Here is a 12161-nt window from a genome sequence, read left to right as displayed (position 1 = left end):
TAGTTGACCTTCATACAAGAAACACTCTTATCCTGTTCACCATCGGTAAACCACGCCCCATCCCAGATTACGATTGGCTAGTGGTCCAATGATGCATTCCATGTTATGGAGTTTCTGCACAGGAATTAGCTGTTCTAAACCCAACACCCTCTCCAGATCCACACTGGCTTGTTTTGGGTAAGTTTATAGAATTGGCTATTCTAGAGCCCAACACCCATTCCAGATACACAGGTATTGGCTTGTTTTGGATAAGTTTAAGGAGTTGGCTATTCTAGAACCCAACACCCTCTCCAGATCCACACTGGCTTGTTTTGATTAAGTTTAAGGATTTGGCTATGCTAAAACCCAACACCCATTCCAGATCCATTCTGGCTTGTTTTGATTAAGTTTAAGGAACTGGCTATTTTAGAACCCAACACCCTCTCCAGATCCACAGTTATTGGCTTGTTTTGATTATGTTTAGGACATTGGCTGTTCACTACACCCTGCCCTACATACATAGGGACTGAAAAAAACAGCATAGCATATTGAAATAATTGGCAGTTCTAGAACCCTAAACCACACATATCCTGTGTGAGGATTGTCTTATTTGCATAAATACACACTTTCCAGAACATGTAGAGATTGGACTTGTTTGTTTTGCATCAATATAAGGAACTGGTTGTTCTAGAACCCTATACCACATCCCACATCAACAGGGATGGGCTTTTTTTTACATGCACGCAAATAATCTGTTAAAATAAGTTGTTTAGAACCCTATACCCACTTTTCCTTATTTTGCATAGGCAGAAAGAATCAGCTTTTCTATAAGCCTAAAGCGTATCTCCTTCCCCACCACATTAGGAACATGTACTTTTTACCCTGCTCTAGGCATTTGACTGTGATGGAAGCCCAAACCCCACCAATTTTGTGTGGGGCTTAACTGATAAGTTCATATTAGTCATAATTGCCAGAGCCGTGCACTGCTATTGGCTAGACTTTACCTTTACCCACAGTCTGTACTACAGATTGTTAAGGAGCCACTAAACCATAAACCATATTTTTAAAAATAATTGCTGAAATGTGTTCCTTTCAAGTAATGAAACATACCAGCCCTGCTTAAAATTTAAATAAACCTTTCCTAATTTTTTGAAAAAAAAAATTTTGTGGTCATTTCTGCCTCTGCAGCGCCCTCACAGGTTTAACTGTGCTATAGGCGAGGATGATGTGCCCGTGTGCTTTGGTATGTGAACATGTCACAATATGCGGATTAGTCAATCAATAATACAGCCCCCCTGCTGACATTCAACCATCTGGGACTCGCTGCTATCAGAGACACAGTGCTGCTGCAGCTCAGCCAATCAGCTCTTCCTCCTGCCCTGCCACTAAACCCATACATCATTCAGCGCCCCTCCCAAACTAACCCTCCCATTTTTTTTTGCCTTTTTTGAATTTGAGCTGAGGGTGGATTCAGGTAAAATCAGGGGATTTAGTGCCCCTTTAAAGCTCCTTTCATCTGCAAGACAATAGCCGACTGTTGTGTATGAACACTTTGCCAATCCTGTCAGGGGAGGAAAACATTGATAGCTAATGCCAATACAGAAAGTGCAGTTTAAAACTTTTGCAAACATATTAATAATATAGGATCATGTCTGTAAAAAAAAAAGCCCCTAGTGGTAAAAGAAAAGGCAAGTGGTTTTGGTGATTTGTTTTATTAGTGTCACACAGGTACAAAAAAAAAAAAAAAATGAAACCACCCAATGTGTCCTGCTCAGTAGCTCTAACTGAGACTTATACACAATTACAAACATATATTGTTACATTATTGTTACATTTAGCATATTGTAAACATTTCACCAAGAGCAATGTTAAAGAAAATAAACTTTTCCATAATCTTAAGCCAAATATTTTGACATTTTAAATATCAACCTCAAAACTCTGTGTGAAAGCCAGTATACAAGTTCTACATTCAAGTTTCCATACTTCAGGGTTCTGAGTTTTGAGGTAGACAAATAACAAAATCACTTCAGAAGAATATATTTGTTATAAAATACAAAAAGGCTATTTTCAGACTGTCATTTAGAAATCTAGGATCTAGATGGGCTCCAGACCACATTTGGAGGTGGCCCGAAATGTGATTACAATCAGATTTGTACAAAAGCGTCTGGATAAAAGTGTGGGGGTCCAGGATGAGCAACAAAAGTTAGTTACTGACACCAGCAACCCATCATAGCAACCCATGAATGCATACAGTCCGTAATCTCAACAGATCTGCCATGAGAAACCAACCTGATTTGACTGCAGTCTGAACATAACCGTACACAGCAGCACAGTTCAAGACAAACTGCAACGTAATACAGAGTGTTTTCTGAAAGCAGCTGGTTCCACTCCGCCAACTACACCCCCCATTAAAAAAAACGCACATGGATTATCCATTCTGCCCCATCATTTTTTGTAGGATTTTGAACTGAAACAACTAAAAGTACAATCACAAAATCTGCAATCAGTGATTTTTTTTTGTTGTTGCTTTAAATACAAACAGAAACTCGACCGCTGTTTAATACCCTGAAGCTTTACAGCTCTCAGATATTACACCCAAGCTACACCAGCTCAATCACAAAGTCATCCCTAATGTTTCTGACCGCAGAGGAAAGGCTGGAAGGACCTGGCTGCACTGGAGCTGAAGAACCGGCTGGACTGGGCTGAACTGAAGAACTCGGTTGTACAGAAGGCTTGTTAATTGGCTGCCCAAGTGAGCTGTAGGAGTGGTATTCCTGGTCTTGAGGAGGATGAGTGGGATGGACACTACTAGCCTTTCTGCTGTAAGTGACCAGTGTGGTAGGTTGATCTCTGCTGGTGTAGTTTGAGCTGGTTTTCATTCTGGCAGCCACGATCTGCTGTGTGTAGAGAATGAGCTGAGGGAGAGAGGAGAGAAATTTAATTAATCATTATTGCTACATATTGCAATATAATTATATAAAGTTATGTTATCTTGTCTGTGAGGTTTAACTCTGGTCATCCTGCTCTTATAGCAAGGCAATGTTAATTATTGGTGAGCATCAGAATATCAAAGTGAGGTATGATAGGGGGTGCAGATGGACGACATTCCATTTCTGAAGCTGTGCAGGCATTTACATTCGAATGTGTACTGGAACACATAATAAAAGGCATGACCACTCACAGTGGACTGCACAGTCTAGGGCCAGTGGTTATGTTAGAAGGGCTGAGTACTTTCCAGTTTATAGTGCTTAGCAGACATTTTATTAATACAGTTTTCAGTTACAATTTCACTATTTAAAATTTGTCATGTCATACAAATAAAAAAATGAACACATTTCAGTTCTTCACTGTGATTTAAAATGTTATTGATCATTTATATGTTTTTTTGGCAACAGAATTCTTACAGATTTTTTTCCTCATATTTCTTCACAGCTTTTTCTAATATTTACAATGTTCATAACTTTTAGTCTGCTTCATATACAATTTACCACCATTGACAAACAGACAAGCCACTCTGGAAGAAATCCCATCCTTATACTTGTGTCACCATGTCACATGACATTTGGTAGATCTGTGTATATAAAAACTGATCTTCACTGTGTTAAAATATCAATTTTTAATGTCAAGTAACGTGATTAATTTCAGGAGCATTTTTTTTTTACACCTGCAGGTAAAGCACTACACTCGCATTACAAGCCAGTTTGCTCAAATTAGAATTTTTTGGTCTTGATGGTTCACATTCACAAATGCAAGTGACCTGTGTATGTGTGTAATGTGAACAAATCTGTTCCTCAAACGCCTTATGTAATATTTAAGAGATGACTTGTAGCTTTATAAAGGGAAATGGATGTGTTAGCAGCTTATATGTGGAGCATCTTTTGCTCGAGTCGAGAGCAAACAGCTGGTCTGAAGTTCATGCTTAGGTCGAGGAGGTGAAAAAAAGGCCAGACGGTTTGCTGTTGCTGTTTTCTGCACCAAGAGATGTGTCGGTATGAGAGAGAAGCATATAGCTCATGCGTGAAAGCAAAAAGACGAATTAATTCAGATTTGACCATTCACATTCATGTTGCATGTCCATGGATCGCATGACCATATATGGAAGTGACTCAAACCTTTTGAGTCAGATTTGAACAAATCTGATTTGGCACATTCACACAGAAATGAAAAATCTGATCTGAGCCACACTGAGCAAAAAATCAGATGTCACTTCAGCCTGGTAATGTGAACGTAGCCATAATGCAAAAAAAAAAATATGGTGGCATTAAACTCTGATAATGTAGACAAGCTTGTTTATTTCAGGTTAACTGGTTGAGAGAGCAATAAGAGGTGAGAAACATACAATTTGTAGTAAATAACGCAACACTGAGAAACTGTTGACAGTCTGGCTTAATTTTATCATTGAGTTTTTTTCAAAAATATGTGAATTTGATTGTTTTTTATTTTCTGATGGTCTTTGATCAATAGAATTAAAACATTAAGATGGAAACTGCACTATAATGCTAATCACAGTGTATGAGAAATCAGGAAGAGACTATTGATATACTGTCTGAAATTAAGAGATATGGAATTTTAAAGTCTATGGCAGTTATTCATTCATAGATATACTGCTCTGATAAGATCCATTTAAACTACTAAAACACTTTCTAAGCAAAAATGTGATACCAGTTTGATCAATCACAGAGCATGAAATTGATGAAGTACATATTTTAATCACTTGACAGCACTAGTTAGAATATTCATCCTAAATAAAATAAGCTTTTATGGAGAAGGTAAAAATCACAAAAAAGTTAAAGAGAAAGAGAGGAAGGAAAGAAAGAAGAGGAGAGAAGGAGAGATAAAGGAGAAGAAGAAAGTTCATATCATAGATAGATATATCATAGATATCAAGATCATAGATAACATTTCCCCAAATCAACTTTCAGATAAGGGTGGAGTTAACTCTTATAGCCAGAATCTTCTGTGTACAGAGAGTTAGTTGAGAGAAAAAAAAAGTTAAAAGGTAAATATAGTTCAAGTGAATTAAATTCAGCCTCAACAAAAGCCCTTTTCAGGAAGACAAAGAGTGAGAAAGAAAAGAAAATCAAACAGAAGCATCTGTTTTGATATTTATGATTTCACCTCATATCAACAAATCCAACCATAAGCTTTAGCCCTGCTGTGTGTGTGTGTGTGTGTGTACATACTGCTTGTTGTGATTGTAGTTTGCTTTGGTAAATCTCAATCTTGCGTTGTCTCTGTCTTTCAAACATCTCGTAAGCCTGGAGAGCCTTCTGTTGTATCTCCTCCACACTCAAAGACGGGTTACATTTTTTCTAAACACAGTAAACACACACCCAGTCATTTATATATGCATGTTCTAGAGCCACAACACATACCAATCAGATATTGTTTACTTTTTTTTTACCTGAAATAGAAAAAACTAGCACATCTGTTAATTAACTGAATCTGGTGAACAAGATCTTCCTCCTTTTTTCGTCTCTTATGCTTTAGTATTAGATTATATACATTTTAGTGACTGTATCACTGTTTTTGTTGGTATTCTTATTGTTTATTTAAGCAGTTTTTTATAATTTGAGATTTAACAGGCAGAGATAAACTGCTATAGGCTGAATCAAGCTGTGGTATGAAAATACATACAGTGGTATGAAAAAGTTTGGGCACCCCTGTTAATTCTCATGACTTTCCTTTATAATCATTGGTTGTTCGGATCAGAAATCTCAGTAAAATACATAATACAACAGCTGAGAAGTAAAATGTAGTTTATAGGATTTACAAAAAGTGTGTAATAAATCTTTAAACAAAATTAGGCAGGTGCGTAAATTTGGGAACCCCAACAGATAAATGACGTCAATATTTAGTAAATGCTTCCTTTACAGGAATAACCGCCTCTAAACGCTTCCTATAGCTTCCAACGAGAGTCTGGCTTCTAGTTGAAGGTATTTTGGATTATTCTTCTTTATAAAACATCTCCAGTTCAGTCAGGTTTGATGGTTTCTGAGCATAAACAGCCCACTTTAAATCACACCACATATTTTCAATAATATCCAGGTCTGAGGACTGAGATGATCATTTCAAAATGTTGTTCTTGTTCCTCTCCATGAACGCTTTAGTAGATTTTGAGCAGTGTTTATGTTTAGGGTCGTTGTCTTGTTGAAGTAGTTAGCCCCAGCTCAACTTCAGCTTTCTCACTGATTCTTCAATATTGTTCTGAAGAATTTGTTGATATTGACTGAAATCCATGAGACCCTCACCTTTAACAAGATACCCTGTACCCAGTACCTGCACTAGTCCCACAGACCCACAGCATGAAAGCAGTAAACCTTATTTCAAAATGAAGCTGCTTGCTCAAATGTGCTTTAGATTTAGCATACCTCTGGCAACTCTGTTTGTGGCGTGATGTAGGTGTTTGGAGGTGGTCTGTGGGTTGTCTAAAACTGTTCTCACCGTCCTTCTCCTCTGATTATCTGAGATTTTTCTTGTTCTGCCACTTCAGGTCTTAACTAGAACTGTGTCTGTGGTCATCCACTTTCTCACTATGTTCCTCACAGTGAAAACTGACTGCTAAAATCTATGAGATAGCTTTTTGTATTCTTCCAATAAACCATGATGTTGAAAAATCTTTGTTTTCATGTCATTTGAGAGTTGCTTAAAGGCTTTCATGTTGCCACTCATAAGAGAAGATGCAAAGAAGAGAAAAACCCTCTCTCATAATTGGATTCACCAAACACATTTTTGTGTTTAAATAATTAGTCCTAAAGTTATTTAAATTAATTTTTTTTAAGAATTATTGCACGCTTTCTGTAAAACCTATAAACCTTTTTTCACTTCTCAAATATCACCGTGTTCGTGTACTATATGATATATTTAACTGAAATTGCTGATCCTTTACAAAGAAAATTCATAAAAAATTATTACAGGTGCCCAAACTTTTTCATACCACTGTATGTGTTGAACATCATGGGCAGTAGTTGTACACTGCTGAAATGTTGTCCACTTTAGCAAACTCTCTGGAAAAATTGAGAAAAACGTCTCAAAACATTTTAAAGAAGGCATATTTTTAGTAGACACTAAACAGGCACTCACCACTTCACACACATAGAGGTCCAGACTTCGTGACTCAATGCCTTTTAGAGCCTTTTGAAGTTCCAATCGGGATTTCTTCAGCATATCCTTGCAAACAAATAACACCCAGCACAAACATAAGTGGTAGTGTGTACACTGCAATTAGTATCACAAACCTCTCTCTTTCTTACACACACACACACACAGCAACTCTAGCAACACATCAACTCTAACACAGTTTTTGATTTCAGAACCATGGCCAGCACCATTCAGGTTAGAACGGCACCACACAACTACAGGGTACCAGTTCAGGACCACTGACAGTGCTACTGCTACTGTAGGAAAAGAAACAGTGACATATGGGACTGGTAGTCAAGAGCAGTGGCTACATACAGGCAATTTTATCACATAGAAAAAAAGAAACACGAGTCCAAAGCGCGTCGTCTACATGGCCACTATCTGTTTCTGTTATATCATGCAATTACTGGTAAATTCTAGAGGGAACCCTCAGATTAAGTCCTGTATGAATGGTGGTGAATAGAGCTAAAAGCTAAAAACTTAACTACTTATAAAATAATTATTAACTTAATTGTTCTGAGTACTTCTTTAATTTTAGAAAGCCAAATAATGTATTTTACTAAAAAAGAAGTAAAGAAAGCATACCTGTATATTTCTACTATATATTTCTACAGTAAACAGATTTTACACAGTAAAGGCGCTAGCGTTACTGCTACTGTCAGCCGACAGGTTTAGAAATCGTATCGAATCAAAAACCGCTACAGGAAGCTTATTTTTTTGCATGTTCTCGTATTGTTAAATGTTGCTGATCGAATCGTACACAGCCACCACCTACATTTAAGGTATGTGATCCTTTCAAATTCTTGTATTGTTAAATGTCACAGTAACTTAGCTATTAAGTGAGGAAAATAGTCACTTTCAGGTAGTTAAATGAGAGAGAGTCGGAGAGTAGCGTACAGGGAAACTGAATGGGGCCCTACATATATAAATATAACCTCAGGTGTTAGGCGAAGGATTTTGTGATCTTTTTGTATCATATCACTAGTTCTGTTTTTCATTTGTGCACATTTTTTTTGGAGGTAAGCTGTCCCTACCTCCAGTTCCTTGTTGCTTTTCTTCCAGAGGATGTTGGCTAAAGCTCGTTCTCCAGCGCCTTGTCTCTGCAATGTCCTCACAGGCTAACATACATGAGAAATGTTAAACCAATGACTTCACAAACAAGAATACAAGTACGAGAAACTCACTCAGAACAAACGCAGTTTATCACTCTGAGACTGTTGTATAATATGCTTTATATTTACAACATATCTAAAAGACAGCTCTGTCAAGGAACTACAACCAACAATATACAGCTCTGAAAAAAATAGGAGACCACTTGAAAATTATGAGTTTCTTTGATTTTTTAATTGAAAACCTCTAGAATATAATCAAGAGGAAGATGGATGATCACAAGCCATCAAACCAAACTGAACTGCTTAAATTTTTCACCAGGAGTGGTATAAAGTTATCCAAAAGCAGTGTGTAAGACTGTTGGAGGGGAGCATGCCAAGATGCATGAAAAATATGATTAAAACCAGCGTTATTCCACTAAATATTGATTTCTGAACTTTTCTTTGCATTATTTGCTCTGTATCTTTGTTATTTCAGCCATTTTTATTTTTATTTTCTGCAAATAAATGCCCTAAATGACCATTTTTTTATTTGGAATTTGAGAAAAATGTTGTCCGTAGTTTATAGAATAAAAAAACAAAGTTTATTTTACTCACACATATACCTATAAATAGCAGAATCAGAGAAACTGATTCAGAAATTGATTGGTCTCCATTTTTCTCAGAGCTGTATATTCAATATCAATATATATTTATATATTCAGTCTCAATGTTTAATATGATAATCCCTGCATGGCTCTATAGGCCAATGAAACAGATGGTGGTGCTGTGAACTTGGTTTAAAATAATGTTCTTGATAATGCAGTTTAGGTTATCATCATTATATACATTTATTCATGCGTGCGTGTGTGTATTGTCTCCTCCGCTCGATACTCTTCCCAGGCTGCCTTTCTCATCCCCACGCTAAGCTCCCTCTCCTCACTGTGGTCTGTGAGTCATGTTCATGAAAGCTAAACTGTTTTGTTGGAGAGCAGACAGGCGAGTCTGCGTTTTTCCCACAGTGAAATATCTTGTAATTTGTGACCTTGTTTTGCCGATCAGTTGTGTAGTGTGAACAGCACACTGACTGACAACTCAGTAAGTTGTTTAGGGCGAACCAGATTTTAAATGTTGATGATCAGACCATAAACGGTCACAGTAACTTAGCTTATAGATGTAGCATACTGTCACTTTCATGTAGTTAAATGAGAGAGAGTGAGAGAGTAGCATATAGGGGAATTTTATGGACCCTATATGTTCACCCCCAGTTGTTAGATGAATGTCATCTTCCTACATCATGTCACTAGCACTGTTTTTTACATGTGCACTTTTTTTACATGTGCACTGTACCTACCTCCAGTTCCTTGTTGCTTTTCTTCCAGAGGATGTTGGCTAAAGCTCGTTCTCCAGCGTCTTGTCTCTGCAATGTCCTCACAGGCTAACATACATAAGAAATGTTAAACCAATGACTTCGCAAACAAGAATACAAGTACGAAAAACTCAGAACATCCACAGTTTATCACTCTGAGTTTGTTAATTAATGTATAAGATATGTACAGTATTATTCAAGACAGCTCAGTCAAAGTACTAAAACATTATATAGTATAAACCTTTTTAATATGATAAGCCCTGCATGGCTCTATATGCTGTGAAATTGGTTTATAGTAATGTTTTCGATAATGAAGTTTAGTTTATCATGATTGTATGGATTCATCTGCATGTGCAAAAGAATTAATGTTACATTTTTAAAAACAACTGAATGCAGATTCTATGTATGTGTAAGTGTGTGTGTGTGTGTGTGTACCGTCTCCTCTGCTTGATACTCCTCCCAGGCTGCCCTTCTCTCCTCCACGCTAAGCTCCTCCTCCTCTCTGTGGTCTAACAGTGAATCATGTTCATGAAAGCTTACTATGCTCCGCCCACACTGCTGCAACAGCACTGCCAGCACTTTGTCCTACACGTGTGTGCACCAACAACATACAGAGGAGAAAAAAAAAAAACATTTAGTGTGGAAGATCCCACACCTTTACAGTGCTATATGTACAATATTAAACATATAAACTGTTTCTCCAAGACTCATTAATCCACTGTACCTTTATCAACTATTAAAGGCAAAACACACAGCCGTTTACACCCTGCATTAACACATTTCCTGGCTGATTGGATCATAACTGGCCAGCACAATGTGCAGGTGCCAACAAGATACTGTACAATGTGTCTTGAGGATCATAATCCAATCGGTCAAATCACATTCAGAGGTTATCAGAGACGCATATGACCACAGTATTATTGCAGTGTGTGTGCTAAAGCATCTCAGAAAACACCAGGTGATTTTTTTTTTTAAACAGAAGGTGTAAACGGCTGTGTTTGGCAATCATTCGTAATCTGATCACCTAGGATGCTTGTTAATGTCAGCTGTAAGTGGTAGGACAATTAAGGGCCCATATCCCACATTTTTTGTGTTTTATATCTTGAGGTCCATTGACAACAACCTGATTTACCGAATGGTCATATTCATTTAATGACTGTTTTCTTCAACAATTTGCATAAAAAGGTAGTTTCTGATACATTTACCCCCAAAAGGGTCAACTAGATCTGACACACCTTCTAGGTTATGAAGGGTTATGAAATTAATGTTGGACCATTTATGTTATATCAGGATTTTATATCAGGATTTTAACCTTTAAATATTAGGTTGCGTGTCTTATCACAATAAAACCAAACTTAGCATAAATAAGCTACACAATTAAGTTAACTGCTTTATACTGATTTATATTGAAAATTGGGTCTGGGTTCTAATGGTTTAAGACAGAAATAAGCTAAATGAGCTCTGTTCTAATTCTCTGCCTTATATTGTGCCTCATTTAGACAGAATTAGGAGCTAAATCATTCCTGAAAACAAATAGATATGAATGAGTGGGGCTAAAAAGGGGCAGTTGGTTCTTTAAAGATCAGATAACAGTGTTTTTATTAAGTGTTTTGCAGCTTTGTTTCCATATATGGGTTGTATGTACTGGAAAGTAAAAGATACATTTTGGAACAGTTATTACATTACCAAATACATTTACATATTATTTCAGACTCCTTTGTTTGCAGACCTTATAAGACCCCTGTTGCACCTTTAAGGGCTCATTTACTAGGCATGGTCGACAGATTGAAGTATTACAATGTTTTGTTTGGAATACTGTAGCAAAGTAAAAAAAAAAAACTGTATTCATATTTAATGAATAGTTTGCATGTAAAGACTGATGTCAGACAGTGGTTGTATCGAATAATATGTTGACAGTTTTCCAGTTTTCTTAGTGTGTGTGTAAGCATATGCATTTACCTTGGGCTGGCTGCTGTGTGTATTGCTGTGCTGGTCGGGCCAGAATCGGTAGAGTTCACTGAGCTGACTCTGAGTAAAGTGTCGCTGAATTTGCTGTTGGTCCACAACACGGGACGACAGAGACTGCTTAGCAACCTGACGCTCGTAAATCTTCTGCTCCATCGTACCCTGCACAGAGTCATATTAGCATCATCACCACCACTTCAAATAAACACACTTTAACCAGTCAAACCTCTGACAAAATGAATTACCGTATTTTTCGGACTATAAGGCGCACTTAAAAACTTTTAATTTTCACAAAAATTGACAGTGCGTCTTCTAATACGGTGCACCTTTTGTATGGATTTTACTCGTCAGGTTGTAAGGAGCAGTAAACACACACTCCGTGCAGCGTTATACAGAGTTTCAGTGCTATACAGAGTCCAGAGCCGTGCAGCTCCGAGGCTGAGCAGCAATAGCATTAGCTAGATGCTAACCGCTAAGCTAGCTAGCTTATTCACTGAGATCAGTATTATCTAAATTTTACTCGTCAGGTTGTAAGGAGCAGTAAACACACACTCCGTGCAGCGTTATACAGAGTTTCAGTGCTATACAGAGTCCAGAGCCGTGCAGCTCCGAGGCTGGAG

At 37.4% G+C, this 12161-nt stretch overlaps 1 protein-coding gene across 3 annotated transcripts in view; it reads right to left on the bottom strand.

Annotated features, from left to right (window-relative positions):
* Positions 1–1689: 1689 nt before the first annotated feature.
* The window catches only part of LOC103028388 (transcriptional regulator ATRX), a 47817-nt gene continuing 37345 nt past the window's right edge, over positions 1690–12161 (bottom strand). Inside the window, exons 31-37 of one of the 3 annotated variants that reach the window (XM_022680890.2) lie at positions 11536–11703; positions 10012–10161; positions 9562–9645; positions 8154–8237; positions 7063–7149; positions 5163–5291; positions 1691–2894 (exon numbers count right to left, since the gene is read on the bottom strand). In XM_022680890.2, the coding sequence (XP_022536611.2) occupies positions 2580–2894; positions 5163–5291; positions 7063–7149; positions 8154–8237; positions 9562–9645; positions 10012–10161; positions 11536–11703 (1017 nt within the window). In that variant the 3' untranslated portion in view covers positions 1691–2579. Of the gene's footprint in view, positions 2895–5162; positions 5292–7062; positions 7150–8153; positions 8238–9561; positions 9646–10011; positions 10162–11535; positions 11704–12161 lie in introns of all 3 variants that reach the window. The other 2 variants (XM_049476489.1, XM_022680898.2) reach the window with 2 other exon arrangements.

The sequence above is a fragment of the Astyanax mexicanus genome, chromosome 1 (assembly GCF_023375975.1).
Source record: "Astyanax mexicanus isolate ESR-SI-001 chromosome 1, AstMex3_surface, whole genome shotgun sequence".
NCBI classification, from domain to species: Eukaryota; Metazoa; Chordata; class Actinopteri; order Characiformes; family Acestrorhamphidae; genus Astyanax; species Astyanax mexicanus.
The sequence above is the reverse complement of the archived record's forward strand: the minus strand, read 5'-3'. Positions and strand labels throughout refer to the sequence as shown.